At 40.1% G+C, this 18,863-nt stretch overlaps 1 protein-coding gene across 2 annotated transcripts in view; it reads right to left on the bottom strand.

Moving 5' to 3' along the window:
• LEMD3 (LEM domain containing 3) overlaps window positions 1–17,950 on the bottom strand; it is a 67,674-nt gene extending 49,724 nt beyond the window's left edge. For both annotated transcript variants that reach the window (XM_049625914.1, XM_049625913.1), the window contains exon 1: window positions 16,374–17,950. In XM_049625914.1, the coding sequence (XP_049481871.1) occupies window positions 16,374–17,916 (1,543 nt within the window). In that variant the 5' untranslated portion in view covers window positions 17,917–17,950. The remainder of the gene's footprint in view (window positions 1–16,373) is intronic.
• Window positions 17,951–18,863: the final 913 nt, after the last annotated feature.

Below are 18,863 nucleotides of genomic sequence, written 5' to 3'. Positions count from 1 at the left end.
ATAAATCTTAGCTTTTTCTTCTTTTCCCAACCCTAGCAAGAAATAAAAAATAAACAGCACTCAGATTACAAAATAACACAATAGACCACTACTCCGCTTTTAATTTGCCTCTACCCTGGAGCTACTGGGAAGAAAGGACAAAGTTCTCAAGAAAATCTGTGAGTTAAGAAGAGAGGAAATGAAGACCCTAAGGTAAAACTCCCTGCCAAAAATTTTTATAATGCCTGCATTTTTTACTAATCGCCAAAATTTTCATTTATCACAGATAGAATCTGAGATAATAAAGACCTTGTATTAAAAGTACAATTATCTTGAAAAGACTAGAGTTTTTACCAGTTGGTAAGTTAGCCAGTCATTTGAACATGACAACTGATCCCTTGACATTCATTATGAATGTCTTAAACACAAATTCTAAAATATAACCAGGATATATAATTTCCTTATAGCAAGCTTTAAAAGCAATAGTTCTCCATGTTTTTAAATGTCTATTAATTTTTGAGAGACAGAGAAACAGAGACGAGTGGGGAAGGGGCAGAGAGAGAGGGAGGCACAGAATCCCAAACAGGCTCCAGGCTGCAAGAGCTGTCAGCACAGAGCCCGACATAGGGCTCGAACTCACGAGCCGTGAGATCACGACCTGAACCAAAGTCAGACACTTAACTGACTGAGCCACCCAGAAGCCCCAAGGTTCTTCATTTTTTAAGTAAAAGGATCTCTTCATTTACATCAAGATGTTCAGATCCCCACAACAGTACTTTTAACACTCACTTATTAAGAAAATATGACAAAATTCTATGAAGAAAAATATTTTGTTTTCTAACCACAGCAGTATTGGTATACCATTGAAAACAATACACAGTATGAGAGGAGCAAATCATTTGTTAGGTCCTCGGACAACCCTTTGTAATGGGTACAGCCCCCAAGACGTTCTCAGCCCAGAAGTTAAGAATTACTGAAATAAATTCTAAATGAAAAATGTAGGCACCAACTATTCTACATACAAAGAAGAAGGATGATTTAGAGAGGTGGGGCTAAGCTCTGATTCCATATTGGCTCAATTCTCACGAAAGATAATCACATTATCAAATTTTATCATAAAATCATATGATTTTACAATCAGAATTCTACAATATTATGAATTTAATCAAATGGCTTTCCCTAACATTTGGCTAAAAGTAGCTGAACTGAGAGGATAAAAGGAGTTGAAATTTGGTAAAGGAGAGAGTATGTGAAAGAGGAATGCAGCAGAGTACAATGGTTAGAGGATGAGCTCTCAGGTCACACTGCTGGGATCAGCCACAGACATAACTCAATTAACTCCTCTGAACTACCACCTTGGACAGTCATTAACCTAATCCTCTGTTACGGAGTCCTCATCTGTAAAATGTTAAAACTGCTTAAGAACACTGAACGTTTATACTTGTCAAGCACTCAATACAAGGGCCTATTTTATTATATGGCATTATGCTGTTAAGTCATAAAAAGATGAATACTGTATGATCTCACTTATACATGGAATCTAAAAAAAACTGAAGGCATAGGTATAAAGAACATACTTGTGGTTGCAAGAGGCAGGGACGGGGGTTCATTTAGGTGGGGGTGTAAAACAGGTAAAGGGGGTCAAAAGACGCAAACTTCCAGTTATAAAGAGATTATTAAAGTTCTGGAGATGTAATGTACAGCATGGTGACTATAGTTAACTTCACTATACTGTATATTTGAAAGCTGCCAAAACAGTAGATTTTAAAACTTCTCATCACAAGAAAAAAAAAAAACAAAAACAACAAAAACTGTAACTTATGTATGGTGATGGGTGTTAATTAAATTTACTGTGGTAATCATTATACATATATAAAATCATTATGTTGTATAAGCTAAAACTAATATAATATGTCCATTATCTCTCAATTTAAAAAAAGAAAAAGATTTGAAGTATTGAGCACTTAGATGTTTGGCCAAGATTACAGCAAAATAGCAGGAAGCTTAGGCCAGTATAAGAACAAGAATTAAGAGAAGGAAAAGTAGAAGAAAACATAAAAAGCCAAAAATAAATCTGCTTCCTAATCCAACTCCCACAGAACATGACCCACTGCACCGAGGACTCAAAAGTTAAACCAATAGTATATTAGTGCTAAAACAGGATACAATTTTAAATAAGCATCTATGGGCTAGCCTGGGAACTTAAACTTAAAAACAGTGTTGTTAAGGGGCACCTGGGTGGCTCAGTCAGTTAAGCATCTGACTTCAGCTTAGGTCATGATCTCGTGATTCATGAGTTTGAGCCTTGTGTCAGGTTCTGTGCTGACAGCTCGGAGACTAGAGCCTACTTCAGATTCTATGTCTCCCTCTCTCTCTGCCACTTCCCCACTCTGTCTCTCAAAAATAAATATTTAAAAAAAATTTTTTTAAACAACAGTGTAGTTAAATATTTCCAAGTTCAAGCATCTATCTTACACATGATCTGGAAAACAACCCATTCAAAAATTAAGGACTGCCCATCTTTCCTTTTGGAAGTAAACCACTTGACTTTGTGAGCAAACATTCTCTAGTAATCTGAATGTAATTCAAATAATTTATTCAAATTCATTAGGAGATGTTGCTAAATATAAACCTACCATAAAATAGCACCTTGTAAAAGAATTGAGGTGATTTTTACAATTCAAAGAGCATGATGAATGAGAGCACCCCAAAATCTTTCTCAAAAAGATACTGAAACCCTTAAAATTTTTCTTATGCCAACAAAAGCTTTATTAGTCACTCTGTTTTCACTGTCCTAAAGAGGAGCTAACTTTCCCCTTATTTCCAGGGACGGTCATGTGCCAGAATCAAAAGGCCATCGCGGGGCGCCTGGGTGGCTCAGTCGGTTAAGCGTCCAACTTCGGCTGAGGTCATGAACTCATGGTCCGTGAGTTCGAGCCCCATGTCGGGCTCTGTGCTGACAGCTCAGAGCCTGGAGCCTGCTTTCGATTCTGTGTCTCCCTCTCTCCCTCTGACCCTCCCCGTTCATGCTCTCTCTCTGTCTCAAAAATAAATAAACATTAAAAAAAAATTTTTTTAAAGGCCATCCCTCCCTCCTACATGTCTAGTTTGAAAGGCTATACAAAGCAGTTTACAATAGGAAATTAGTGAAAAGAATATAAAGGAATATTCCCAATAAGAAATGAGTGAGAATTTAGGGATATCTTTTCTACTTTAAGCTGCTAAGAAGTCCTTTATACCACTTTATACCTTTATGCTATCAAGCATGGCTATTTATCTAGGGCAGGCGGGTGAGAGATTTCATTCTGCCACTGCTCAGCTACTTCTAATTGACTGTAGTGACTTAAGATTTAATTACTCCATATTTGTAGTATATTTCTATTAGACAGCTCTGGTCTAAACAAATCACATCTTTGATACAGTTTCAAATGAGAAATAGGATAAGAATTTCATTATGTGCTTCATATCAATCATCTAGGAGACTGAAGATCCTAATGCACTTTAAATCCCTTATAATTTAAGTAACATGACTTTAATATACTGCTTATCAAATGAATTTCATTACTTTATACCCCCCAATCTCTTGATTACCCCCCAGTCTACTGCCTATTCCCAGGGACACACCTTATTTTCCCACTTCAGCAATACTAGTACTCATGGCATCTTACAAACCAGCTGAAGAATAACATGTGACAGGCCATCCTTCTCTCCCAGCTGCACATGCAGTCTGTTCTTCAGATAATATTAACAGAAGCTTACGCTAAGACCCATCCACATTCCCAATAAATGTTTTTCTATCTCAAATTCACTACTATATTTTGGATTAGAGCAACATATCCCATCTCTGACTCTCAGATCAGCAAATCAAGCCTCTAGTGGTCAACAAGACTAAAATCTAATTTCATCTTGTGCTTCATAACCTATGACGTTAACATAACTGCAAAAATAAGAACACTCCTTTGCAGCACCCAGAGATAAAGCTGATTAGGTAACATAAAAAGATGACTCCTTTTATCTGCTTGGACAACTTGAGATTAAGGTTGAAAAATACCGATAAGGATTATAAATGTAACGGACTCTTCTATTACTTATTAACATCACTGACAAGACATATCATACACAGTGCTGACCATGTGTTGTTTAATTAGACTACTATAGCCAGGAAATTCTAACTTACTGTATTAAAAATATAGAGTCATGTATCGCTTCAAATTTCTCCAAAGCATTTCCATAAACGTTATTAGTTTAGTTCCCTACAAAAGTCACTGGCTAGAAGTAAAGTTGATTTTACTATCCTCTAATCTGACAGATGCAAAAACTAAGGCCCAGAGGTTATGAGTGACTCAACTGCCCAAATAAAGTTGGTAGGTGAGAAAAGAGGCATAAAAAAAATCTGCTGCCTAGTGGTTTAGATTGTGGACCCTGAAGTCAGATCATGGGCCCAAATGCCAGCCCCAAAGCTTAGCCCCAAAACTACTAGTAGCTGAGGATCCTGGACAAGTCACTTGTAACTGTATTCTCTCTACATTTCAGTTTACTCATGGAGATAATACTAGTATAGTTCCACTCATAAAAATTAAGATGAAGTGCTCATACATACAAGGTTCTCAATAAATGCTTTTATCATTTAAGGCTTTAAAATCTGAAAGAAGGAACATTTGGAGATGACATGTCTTAAAAACAAAACAAGACTTTTTGTCATAAGCATAAGAATACTTCTAGAACATCTTGAACTATAATCATAAACACTTCATATTGATAACATTTCCATTTTTGGCAAATTCATTCTTGATGTCTCCTCCTTTAAAAAGAAGTGCTTTTTAAAGTACTTTTAAAAACCTGGGACAAATGAAAACTATTCCCTTGTATACAGTACACATTGTGGTAAACTCTACCATAGGGCATACTCAAATTTGCTGAAAATAATAATTATTTTTTTTAATTTGAGAGAGAGAGAGAATGCAAGCAGGGGAGAGAGACAGGGGGAGAGAAAGAGAGAGAGAATCCCACGCAGGCTTCACACTCAGCACAGAGCCCAACATGGGCTCAATCTCACAACCATGAGATCATGACCTAAGCTAAAATCAAGAGTTGGACACTCAACCTACTGAACCACTCAGGTGCCCCCAGAAAATAATTTTTAAAGTCACGTTTCCTAAGTCACAATATACAAATCTATGCAGTGCTGCATGGGAACCAAATCTCAATTCTGGAGGATAGTTACTGCATAAATATTCAGGAGAAAGAAGAGAATACCACCACCATGTGGGAGAGAGGGAGGCAGTATGTCTGGGAGAAGAGTTTCAGTCCTATAATCCCAGAAAATATATACTCATCTTCTGGTATTAGTTGGCACATAGTAGGTGCTCAATAATTTATGAGTGCACGAATGGATGAAAAGGAGAAACTGAATTCTACTTCCAGTAAACTCAATCAAACAAGAAAATAACTGATACCGTGGGACGTACCCTTATAAACCTACAAAGTCATTAATAAGGCTGACCAAGCCATAACCCAGGGACTAGAAGAAACAGATATTCTAAGATCTCCCCTCTCCTAATTAATTTCAATGACCCTCTCTATATGGAAGTTTTTACACTTTATAAGTATAAAGTGCTTTCAAAAATTAGCCACAATCAGCAATTCCTTTTGTACACATATACATATAAAAGGAGTCCTTAACTGCAAAACAAAATTAATATTGTACTATGTGTTAAAATGCTCATTGCTCCTAAAGCCATTTTTTTTTCTATTCATGTCACATTCAAGGCAGGAAGTAATTGTTGGTGCATATTCACCATTCAATTAGTTCGGGACAGCTGAACTAAACCCTTGCATAGTTTTGCACCCAAGCCTTTTTTCTAAATGTTAGCTTGCCATTTGATATTGTTTTAAGCAAAAAGCTGTGAACATAGAGCAATAAATCTGCTACCCAGACAAAAGATGTAGTATAATTTTAAATCTATACCTCTAGAACAAAGAAAAAACTAAGACACCATAAAATTAATACATTATGGCTTCTCCATGATAAATCTGTTATCCTATTTTCAGACATTATTATTTGTTAGTATAATTTTTTCTTAAGAAAGAGAGCCACATGAGCAAGTGGGGGGATGGGACAGAGGGAGAGGGAGAGGGAGAGGGAGAGGGAGAGGGAGAGGGAGAGGGAGAGGGAGAGGGAGAGGGAGAGGGAGAGGGAGAGAGAAAGAGAGAGAATATCAAGCAGCCTCCACACTCAGTGCAGAGCCTGACACAGGGCTTGATTCCACGACCCTGGGATCATGACCTGAGCAGAAATCAAGAGTTGGATGCTCAACCGACTGAGCCACCCAGGCACCCCAGTGTAAATTTTTATAATCCTTTAAATAGAATTAGAAATAAATTTTAGAAATAAATTTCCAAAGGCATGATGTCAAACATGTAAAATTTAAATATGTCAAATAAATATTAAAACCTAAACACTTTCTTCCTGGTCAACACTTGTTTAAAAATTATTTTGACAGTGTTGTTAATAAAGAATATTAATTAAATCAAGATTAAAAAACAAAACAAAACATTCTCACTTGTGAGTTGTGTGTAGGTGGCTCAGACAGTTAAATGCCAAACTCTTGATTTCAGCTCAGGTCATGATCTCAGGGTCACGAGATAGAACCCTATGTTAGGCTCCATGATGGGTGTGAAGCCTACTTAAGATTCTCTCTCCCTTGAGGCACTGAGTGGCTCAGTAGGTTAAGCATCCCACTCTTGATATCGGCTCAGGTCATGATCTCGTGGTTTCGTGAGTTCTTCAAGAGTTCGAGCCCCTGCGTTGGGCTCTATGCTGACCTCGCAGAGCCTGCCTGGGAGGCTCTCTCTCTCAAAATAAATAAACTTAAAAAAAAAAAAAGAATCTCTCCCTCTTCCTTTGCCCCTCCACCACTTGTGTGTACTCTCTGTCTCAAAAAAATGAAATAAAACTATCACTTGTGGGATTCAGGTTAAATCATGCACTATTAAAATAGCAAAAGCCAAGGTTACTGCTCAAGTACACTGCTACCTGTTCACCTTAAAATCTTTTAAAAATAAAATCTGAGTACGGAAGTCAAAATCTGAAGCTTTCAGATAATAACTGTCATTAACCATTTCCACAATTAGATTAAGGCTGGGATCCCAAATGGTTGTTACTTTTAGTGTATAATAAATACAGGATTAAAATAAAGATATATCATTATGATATAATTTTCATAAAGAAGTTACTACCACCACTTGTTTACCATAAATTTGGGAGAAGATTTCCAATACTTTAAGGTATACTTCATTTTTAGACTACTTATAAACTAGATTAACTCTCTCTTTTTGCTGTTGTTATAAAACTCCTTGCGGTAACGTTCCTTTTACTTATATAAAATATTTTTCAGATAGGTAAAGTTAATATAAAATAATGAGCAAGAAGAAGCTAGTTTTAAAAATTTACAATTCTACTGATTAATTATGAAAACATCTGACTTTTAAAAGTAACCCTGAAATTACAGAATGGATCATTTCCACTAAAAGAAACCTAAACACACAAAAAAACCACAAAGTTTATTTAAAAGGAGCAAAAAATGGAAGAACAAATGTGCTATATTTAAAGGTCTTTATATCTTGAAACTGGAACAATGGAAAACATGTTTGAAAGTGCTAATGCAAAATCAGAGGACCTTTTTACCCACCAGTTTTGAGATTCTACGTATCTCTTAAAAATTAGAAATAGCACCGGGGCACCTGGGTGGCTCAGTCAGTTAAGCAGTTAAGCGCCTGACTTTTGCTCGGGTCGTGATCTCGTGGTTCATGGGTTGAAGCCCCACATCGGGCTCTGTGCTGACAGCTCGGAGCCTGGAGCCTGCTTTGAATTGATTCTGTGTCTCCCTTTCTCTCTGCCCCTTCCCTGCTCATTCTCTCTCTCTCTCTCTCTCTCTCGCTCACAAAGGTGAATAAACATTAAAAAAAAATAGAAATAGCATGTTTCCTATTTTACACATTATATATTATAGTTTGTATTTTATTACAGCAGACTGACCTCATATACCAATGAATTAGTTTATTAATCTAAAGGATAAATAGTCCCACACAAGATTCCTAATTGTTGAGTGAGTACAAATTTGTACTTTCTTGTCTTAAAGTTGTTAGATTTCACAGATTATTCCTGGCATTTCTAGGATTTCATGCATTAATCTGCTTCACCCATCCATATCTTTTCATAATCTTCTAGATAACAATAATGGTAGAGAACATACACGCAGTCCTTATGTACTTACACATGTTAAAAGGCAATCTAGCAGAGTGGTGAAGAGACACTATCTGAATCCAAACACTGCCTCGGCACTTACTAGCCACATGACCCTGGGCAAATTCAGCTTCGCCCAGTATCAGTTTCCTCATCTACAAAACAGGACAAATAGCTGCCTCATGAAGATTAAACAACAATTAAAACTGTTCAGCACAGTGCCTGGCGCATAAGGCCGCACAGGGTCAGCTGCTATTGTTATCACTATGTGTCATGTACTGTGCCAAGTACTTTACATGCCTTATTCCACTTAATTCTCACTTAATTCTCTTTTACAGATGAGGATATTGAGGATCACAGTGGTTCAGCAACTTGCCTTTAAGAGAAAAGCTAATTAGTGCAAGAGCCAATATGCAAACCCAGGTCAACCTCCTTAATCCAAGCCCCGATACCTATGCCAATCTTCCTCAAACTAGGCTCCCTGGATACACTCATGGGGAATTCTTATGTTTTCACTCTGGTGATTCTTATTTTAAGTTATTCTAGAGATAATTTTCAAATGAAAGACATTTTCACAGAGTAGATTTTATTTAAATCATCCAGCTGGGATATGCAAAGCCCTGGTGTTCCCAGGAATATTCTTAGAGGCCTAGAAATTTTTTTTTCCTTACATGTAAAGTTTTTCAAAGTAACACTCAGCTCTCATTCTTCAAGAATGAGGCAAACAGGGACGCCTGGGTGACTCAGTCACTTAAATGTCTGACTTTGGCTCAGGTCACGATCTCACGGTTCGTGAGTTCGAGCCCTGCATTGGGCTCTGTGCTGACAGCTCAGAGCCTGGAGCCTGCTTTGGATTCTGTGTCTCCCTCTGTTCCTCCCCTGCTCACACTCTGTCTCTCTCAAAAATAAACATTAAAGAAAAAAAAAAAGGAATGAGGGAAACTAATTTTCAAAATCCTTACACCTATTTCATTATAGATATCAAGTTTTGAACCAAGTGGCTACTGTAACTACTTGAAAAAGTAAAAAAAAAAAAAAAAACCCAAAAACTATGGTACCCTTTTGCAATGCTTCATCTTGGTTTTAAAAAAAAAACACACATACATTAAAAAAATAAGTATTAGGGGCGCCTGGGTGACTCAGATGAACGTCCGACTTCGGTTCAGGTCATGATCTCATGGTTCGTGAGTTCAAGCCCCGCGTCGGGCTCTGTGCTGACAGCTCAGAGCCTGCAGCCTGTTTCGGATTTTGTGTCTCCCTCTCTTTCTCTCTCTCTCTGCCCCTCCCTCACTCATGCTCTGTCTGTCTGTCTGTCTCTCTCTCTCTCAAAAATAAATATTAAAAAAATATTTTAATAAAAAAATAAGTGTTAAAAAGATATCTATTCCTCTAGTAAACAGGACTAGTATACTTGGCACCAGTCTCTCTCATCTTTAATCCAATTATATAACTACGATAACCTAGGATATTTCCAGTTGAACAACTCAAAAAATAAACTCCCCCAAAACTTATTTTCTCTATACTACTTTTCCCCCAGAAAGATCCCTCTTCAGCATCTCTAATCCACCAATCAATGGTATCAGTATTGTCTTCGTCATCCAGGCTCATAAACTCGGAATAATCTTTGACTCTTCTTTATTCTCTGGATCCAAACAGTCACCAAACATTATATGACCTTTTTCAAATGACAGACCCTATTCCATCCCCACATTATCAGCCTCCTCGGGTGTTTCTCACTCCGTGTGTGCTTATTGTGCCTATCGCCCCACGCCTGCTCTCCAACCTTACCAATCCATTACCTATACCACCACCTGTTTATCCTTCTTTTAAGAAGAACTTGATGTTAGTCCTCTGCTTTAAAACCTCCATGGATTCCCACTGCTCAACCCACAGAATCAAGTCCAAATTTGGAACCTGAACTTTTGACCATTTGAGACTGATCAGCTCACTATGAATTCCACCCCCCCTTTTACAAAGTGTGGCACTTATCACCTAATATTAAGTATACTTCTTAACCATTTTCTGCGACTATTTGTGGAGTGGAGGCTTTTGCAAGAATGAGATTTCTTCTGCATCCTTCCCAATACTAAGTATTAAGTTAGGTACTGAATAGGTAAGCAATTACTGAGTTACATGATAAGTTAATCAATGCATATAAATTGGGTATCTGATATGTGATCATCTCAATAAATATTTACTGAGGAATGAACTTGTGCCAAGATACTAATGTGACTTGGGTCTACCAAGCAATTCCCATATGCCAGGCAACAATACTAAAAACTTCACATACATTACCTCACGTAATGCTTAAAGCCACCCTGAGGCAGGTATTATCATCTTCATTTTTAATATGAGGCAACTGAGTATCTTCTAGTAAAGTCACAGAGCAGGTATAAGAGAAATGAGATTCAAACTCAGAGCCGAATGTAAAGCCTGTGCCCTTTACCACTGCAGTCAATTCATCCTATAGGAGCTGTAATCTAACTGGCACAACGAACATTCAAAATTACAATACTCTATAATAAATGCTATGAAGGAGGCATTAGATCTTATTTGAGCAGAGTTTGAGTTTACCCAAACACCAGAGTAAAGAAGACAGGAGTCAGAGAAAATATCCAGAGGTGACGCTTTTAAGAATGAACAGCAGTTGGGGCGCCTGGGTGGCTCAGTTGGTTGGGCGGCCGACTTCGGCTCAGGTCATGATCTCGCGGTCCGTGAGTTCGAGCCCCGCGTCGGGCTCTGTGCTGACAGCTCAGAGCCTGGAGCCTGTTTCAGATTCTGTGTCTCCCTCTCTCTGACCCTCCCCCGTTCATGCTCTGTCTCTCTCTGTCTCAAAAATAAATAAACATTAAAAAAAAAATTAAAAAAAAAAAAGAATGAACAGCAGTTAAGAAAGGAAGAAACAACCTTCCTAAAGAAGGGAATAATGTACAAAGGCACAAAATGTCATGACATGTTCAGTAAACACCAACTAGTATCCAGAAAGTTCTAGTTTTCCAGAAAGTAAAATGTGGTAAGAGAAACTGGTAGGAAATGAAGCTAGCAAAAGCATAGTCAGATCATGAACAGTTTAGCCACAGAATTTAGATTTTATCCAATAAGGAAGGTAAAGCCATTGAGTAATTTTAAGCAAGAGAGTGAATTATTATTGCATTTGTGTTTTAGACATATTGCTCTGGCACTGAAAACAGACTGAAGAGCTACAACATAGAAGCCTGTTAGAAGACTACTTAAACAATTCAGGCAATAGACTAACTTAAGAGCAACAGTGATGGAGAGAAAAAGATTCAAAACATATGTAAGAGGTAGAACTACCGGACTTAGTAATCAACTGGATTGATGTTTGAGGTCTGGCAGGAACATGAAGGAAAGGAAGGACTCTAGGTAAATTCAAAGTTCCTAGCTGAGTAGACGGAAGTGCCATGAACTAAAACAGGGAACAGAATGGGGGAAAGAAGGTGAAAGGAAAGCTGATGAGTACATACAGTGGGTACTTCTGGAACATCCAGGAAAAAAAAAAACTGTCCAATAAACAAACAGTTAAGTCTAGAACTCAGGAGAGAACATTTAAGGTAAATATATAAAATCAGGAGGTACTACCCGGGCCAGTGGAGGAAAGGGCCTAGGGAAACTGTACCAAAGGATAGGGACAAAGACAAGAGTTCCAGAGACCACCAATATTTAAAACACAGACAGACAGGAGTAAATGAAAACTGGAAGAGAGTAGTGATGCAGAAGTCTGGGAAGGGGAGAGTTTCATGAAGGAGGAGTTATCAGTGTACTGAATGTTTCAAAGAGGCAAAGATAAGAACTTCCAACACCTCTCTTGGATTTGGCAATTGAGTTAACTAATGACTTGAAGCAGAGATTCCAGAGGAATGGATGGTAAACAAAGCTACACTAGACAGGGGCTGAGTCAATGGCAGAGGCAAAAAGATACCAGTCTTTGCTGAGAAGAGAGTACCAGCTAGAGAAGAACAGAGGGTTGAAGAACAACATTTCCAGGGTGGCAGAGATTTTAGCATTTTTATACGATGAGAAAGGGACAAGCGGAGAGTGAGATTCTTAAATTATGCCTCGTACTTAAACTTAGTATAAAGTTACCCATAATACAAGGTTAAGGGAAAAAGACAAGTTGCAGGCTAGGTATAGTATGATATCACTTAAGATAAAATTCAGACTCCTTTCCAAGGCCCTCAAGGCCTTTAGGTCCTTTATGACTGGCCCCTGCCTAGTTCTGACTTCATCATATGCCATTCTCATTCATTATACCCTAGCCACACTGGCCATTCTCTTCTGTTGCTTCAACTTGCCAAGCTGGTTTTTGCCCCAAGAGTCCTGCACTGGCTGTTATTTCTTCCTGGAGTGTTTTGCTCCCTGTCAACAGCTAGTTCCTTCAAGTCATTCAGATTTCAATTCAAACATCACCTCTTTTGAGAGGCCTGCTCACCTGTATGTAATATTACATATCCCTCTACCCCAGGCAAAGTTACTATCATAAACTTGTGTTAGCAATCGTCACTCTCTTAACTTCATATTTACTTGCCCATCTTCCCCCCCCCAGAATGCTTAAAATAGTGCTTGGCACATAGTAGGCACTCTATTCTTGAATGAAAATGTACACAAACACATATATATATGAATGTAGGTGTTTACATGAAAAGCACTAAGAAAGTTTTGAAAGGCATTATTTGAACTTATTTATACCAGGGGTAAGTGGGAGACTAGAAGGATATATATACCTACTATCTATTCATTTTTTGCTTCATAGATCCCTATCCAAATTTTCTAAATCATAAATGTTTCAAAAATCATGTCTTTTATAATTGAAAACAATTTTTAAATAATGACCACATGTACCTAAGATAGTGTATTCTGCATTTCCATTTTCTTTTGCTGGGTTGTCATGATCTAATCTCACTGTAGACTGATCCTTGAATTGTTCTGGTAGGACAGTTCAAAGTTAGAATCTTAAACCTTAGAGCTACAAAGAATTTAGAGATCATCTAATCCAACCCCCTCATTTTACAGATGAGGAAGAAGAGACTCATAGTAATTTAATTAATAAAAGTAATTTAATAAAACTAGGATATTGATAAAAATTTTCAAAGACCAAATGATTAAGAACTATTTAAAAGGCTAATAATCTATTACATGTTGTACACAATTTAAATGACAGCTAATAAAAGCTTACTAAAGCTTATTCTCATATATAACCTACAATCTTCCGGTGAAATTATTACTCAAAGTAAAAGTATTTCCTCAAGCACACTATTTGACCAATGAACCCTATGGTTAAGCATTGGTTAACCATTATACTCATGACAAAGGACTCAGAACACATAAACATAGGGAGTGAAAATCATTCACCGTTAGGTGTGCAAACTAACTGAATTAGCAGGCATTTCTTTCCACTATATATTATACAGTAAGTCCAATATATAACACATATATAGTACATTTAAGGATTCCCTAACTTTGATTCAAATTTCTGTATCAATGTCTACAGTGTATTTTAGTGGAAGTTAATGAAAATTACATGTTGAATAAGTAAATATACTACTAAATAATATTTGCAGAAACAATTTTGCTTTACATACATACTATAATTTACCAGAAATACAACGAATTTTATCTAAACTTTTGAATAATACCACTTTATGGTTGTTTAATAAACTATCTAATTTGATCCTCTTAACATCACCACAGACAGCAGAAATTATTACACCCATCTAATACAGACCTTGACTAAAGTCATGCGGACCAAGTCCTAGAACCCAGATCCTCTACCTCTTAATCACTGTTGTTTCCATCACCCAAACTACGTGACATTTACCATTCATTAAAACAAAAAACACTTTATAATTTCTTTCCTGTCATACTGGTGAAGGTGAGGGGGCTACTAAAACCCTAGCAGTCCTAACCTTTTCTATTCCATCTGAAATTTTAGTATCTAAGGAAACATTACTCATTCATCTTAACAGATGTGACAGTCACCTTAACTGAGAATTGTGCTCATCAGTAATTCTTTATGAAATCCTACCAATATTCAATTATTTTCTCAATCCTAATAAAAGTGCTCTCTTATTTAGAAAGCTCTCTACAAACAGTATCCAAAGTAGTGCTAAGAATACGGGCTTTACAGTTGAAAACAAAATCTGAAGGGCGCCTGGGTGGCTCAGTCAGTTAAGCATCCAACTCTTGATTGCAGCTCAGGTCATGATCTCGCGTTTTACGGGTTTGAGCCCCGTGTCAGGCTCTGGGCTGACGGTGCAGAGAATCCCTGCTTGGGATTCTCTCTCTTTCTCTCTGCCCCTCCCATGCATGCTCTCTCTCCCTCAAAATACATAAATTAACTTAAAAAAATAAATAAAATTTATTTAAAAAAAAAACTGAAGCCAAACCTTAGTACTATCACTCACTAGCTAGTCAGTCATTTCTTCCTTGCCTCACTGTCCTCATCTATAAAATCTGCATCTGTGATGTGTTGGGAAGATCAATTAGATAATATGTATAAAGTACTCAGAAAAAGGCCAGGTCATACAGTTAGCTATTAGAGAAACAGAAACAAACAGGTACTGCTGATAATGTCATTTAATTTATATGCACTCCATTACTTTAACTTCTAATATGACCTATTTCTTTTTCTCCCAAATTATCTGAGACAGGAGACAATATATTACTCTTGCTCCCAGGGAACCAGTTAAAATGAGTGCTGGGTTTCAGTCCTCTTCTAAACCCTCTAATGAAGCAATATAGTAATAATCTGTTATTTGATGATCTTAGAAATGGCTATACACAAATCAAAGGTTACACTATTCTGACTCCTACTCTTTTTAAATCCGCTAACTGCATCATTCACTATTTTGAAACAAACAAAAAAAAACAATCGCAAGCCTGATTTTATAAATACCAATAATGATAAAGTGACTTCAAGTTGGATGAAAGGGACAGATTTCAGGAGGAGTGGGAGGGGGGCCCTAACATTAAGAAATTATATATTCAGCAGTCCATCGCACACTACATTTACTTTTCCCTCTTTTAATCTGCGTAGGCATCATTCTAATCAACATTAGCATCATTTTAGGATTAGGAAAGGGAAGCTCAAACTCGGGCTCGCTCCCCCTGGCTCAAGGTGCTGTAACCACTCTAACCTACAGGAGGGCTCTGGCTCAATTCAAGGCCTTTCTTATAATCTCTGCCAGGACAGCTCTCCTGTCCCCCTACAATGCTGTCTCCTCCTACTTCAGGTCTCACCTCACATAGTAGCTACCCTCCCTATCTCTAAATAGCATGTATCAATTACTCCATCCTTATTTCCTTCACAGAACACAAAATGATCTGTATTTATCTTCTTGTGTTGAAGAACAGATACTCTGACTTATCACTGCTGTGTTTAAGTGCTCAGCATAGATGATGCTGGCTTAATGAATGAATGAACACACCATACCTGCCTACAGTCCTTTAGCAAGTAAACGGCAGGGCCTAGAAACCAATAACGGAAAAATCTCACGGCCAACTCCAGCCCTGCCCTACCACCACTTTTTTCACTGGTGGGAAGGGGCATTCTCTGGGCTCAGCAATCAACTTAGAGTTGTGTCTTCCTACTTTCTATATTCATTCACTTTAAAGAAATTATAGAACTACCTAGATGTATAACTTCATACTACAAAGTATTTAACTGGAATTTCAGGAGATCTTACGTTACCTTGTAGAATCACAACTCAATTTGAAAAATCATCTCAAATGATTTGTGACATTTATGCATTTATGATGTCCCGTAACAATCAAAATACTTCAAAACTGTTCATTGGCATCTGCACACATAATTATCTAAGGCTAAAAGAGAATTTATGACCCACACATAAATGCATTTTGCTGACAAGCTGGCAATATTTCGTTTTACGAGAGGTGTTGAATTTCCCACTACATTATACAGAAAAATTGTAAAACCATTCGTGGGATTCTCGTTCTGATCATGGTAACGTCCTTTCTTAGAGATGACACAAACGCACTCGATCTGCCGCGTGTCACTATTAATACATGTTCTTAAAGGCAGAAGTCACCTCGTGTAAAATGCCCAAGGCGGTGAGGGCAGACCACTAGCAACACCCCCTTTGTGACCTTACCCACAGGGTTTAATACTTACTGCTGAGTCCTCCATCCTCGGATACTCCTGTCCCTCTCATTCCTAGGTAAGTCAGTCCCAGTATTAGGAAAAATAAGCAGGCAGCAGTTAAGAGAAACATCGACAAGTAGTGGGCACTGAAACCCCCTGTAGGGGACACCTCCTCCCGTTTAAACTGCTGGAGAAGTTCCTCCTCGGGTTCGGAAAGCTTCGGTTTGTTGTATGCGTTTTTCAGGTAGGTGTGATTGGAGCCCGTATGATTGGAGTGATTGATCCTGAGTGAACTGGAGGCAGCCACCGCTGCACCGGGAGGGACGCTGTTGGAAAAAATCCTGGGGGAGTCCACACTGAAGGCCCCGCCGCCGATATGATTATTGGTTTTAAGGAGGGAGCCTGTGGACGAATCCAAGGTTGAGTCCATGTCGGTCAGTGGCGGGGGCAGGAGAGGGGCCAGTTTCTTAGCGGTGACACGGTACCTAGGAATGGGGCTAGAGTCCAGGGGATCACACCCTCCTCCCTGCTCCGCCGCCGCCGCCGACTCTTCGAGGTTTCGGCTCCTGTCTAGACTCCCCGCAGCCGCCGCCCTGTCATTCATCGGGATTCCTCCCCCTCCCTGAACTGAGGTCTCCAGCCGGCCGCCGGCCGATTTAGCAGTCAGCGAAGAGAGAGGCTTACTATGGCTCCGTCTGGGCCGATGCCGGGAAAGGGAGTCGTCCTTTAATACCTGTCTGCTGGAGGCCACGTCGTCGTCCTCCTCTTCCTCCGAGTCCGAATAGTTCTCCCGGCAGCTGTAAGGGAGAAGCCGGCTGCCATTCACCGTCCGGCTCGCCCACAGCGGCTCCTCGGCCTCTGGGTCCCTGTCCTCTCCGTCTTCCCCCTCCTCCTCCTCGTCCTCCGCGGCTGCATCTCTCGCCGACGGGGTCTGCAGCTCCGGAGCCGCCGGCCGCCGGGCCCCCCACCACGAGTGGGGCTTCCTTCTCTCGGCCGAGTTGCTGTTAGTCACCTCGCTGGCGGCCAGGGGCGCCGACGGCGGTTTGAGCCCGCGGTACTGGAGCGAAGCCCGGTCTTTCCTCCCGCCGCCGCCGCCGCCGCCGCCGCCGCCGCCGGCCTGGTCCCGGGGACTGGCCTCCACGTCCGACTCGTCCGAGCTGAAGCCCAGCAGCACTTTGCTGCCAGCCGTGGGGGCGGCCGAGGCGCCCCCGGGCCCTCCCACGGGGCTCTCCGGGCCAGAGGCCGAGATTCGGCCCAGACCCCCAGGAGTCCGCAAGTAGGAGAGGTCGCCAGAGACCGGCCGGCCCCCCAGCCCCGCAGCCGCCGCCGGCGCTCCCGCCGCGGCGACCGCGGCAGCAGCCGTGTTATTGTTATTACTGTTCCGCGTCTTGTTGCCGCGGCCCCCGGACCGGTGCTGCTGCTGCTCTTCCTCTCGAAGCTTCTTCAGCTTCTTGAGGTAGACCGGGCGGGTGCTCTCCGTCACTGGGCCAGGAGACAGGCCGTAACGGCGGAGCTGAGAGAAAAGCTCCTCATCGGAGAGCTGCTGAGGCGCCGAAGCCGCTGCCGCCGCCATTTTCTCTCCAGGGTGTTTTACAAGCTCCGCGCTACCGGAAGTGACGCGCCGCCCTAGACCCTGAACTAGACCGGGCTGCGGCGCCCTCCCAGCGCCACGGACGCCTCGGCCAATGGGAGGCGCGGGAGGAGCTCACCTGAGCGGGAAAGGGCCACCTGAGCGGCGCGCGGCTCCCCCGGCGGAGAGTTTTTCTACTCCCTCACCTTGGGGTGCCGGTGCATTCTCCTCCTCCTTTCTGTCGCTTTCTCCTGCAGTTCTCTGTCCTGCCGTTCCTAGTGCCTTTCCCGGGAACCGCCTTTGCCTAACCACACCTTGACCTCTTCCCAGGTTCCTGTCACCGGGCAATAGTAATTAAAATCTGCCTTAAAGTTCAACACATTGGTTTTCTTCCTATCCAGTCCCTGCTACCGCGGGGAACCTAGACAGACTAAAGGAAATCCTTATGGCCAGACTACGTTGGCAGTTTCCCTGACTCTGGTTTCTTTTCACTTTGTCTTTCCGCTTGACTTAAAAAGAAAAAAAAAAAAATGAGTTCTTTCGCTGCTCTTTTTGAGAAGCCTCTCTTCTATTACAAAGAAAAGATACAGAGTAAACCAGTCCCAATACAACTTTCTGCAAGAATAATGGCTATCCATTCTTTTTATTATTATTATTAATTCTTTAGTTGGTTGTAAAGTGTCTTTCCCCCCCCCCCCCTTTAAAATCTGGTAACCTCGATAGGTGGTCATTTTTGTATTTGAAAGAATCTATCATTTGCTTCATTTTGTAACTTATAAAAAGGACAACACGCCATCTTTCTTCCCTCTTAGTATCTTTCCAACCTGTAGTTATTAATTGTTAATGATTATTTTATGTATTTGTTTTGTAAATGATATCATTTATTTATTATCTTATTCCTTTGAACAGTAAGCTCCATTATTGCTTCTATTATTAGAAACTTCATTCCT

This window comes from Panthera uncia, chromosome B4 (genome assembly GCF_023721935.1).
Source record: "Panthera uncia isolate 11264 chromosome B4, Puncia_PCG_1.0, whole genome shotgun sequence".
NCBI lineage: Eukaryota > Metazoa > Chordata > Mammalia > Carnivora > Felidae > Panthera > Panthera uncia.
Note: the sequence above shows the minus strand (reverse complement) of the source record. Positions and strands in the feature narration are given on the sequence as shown.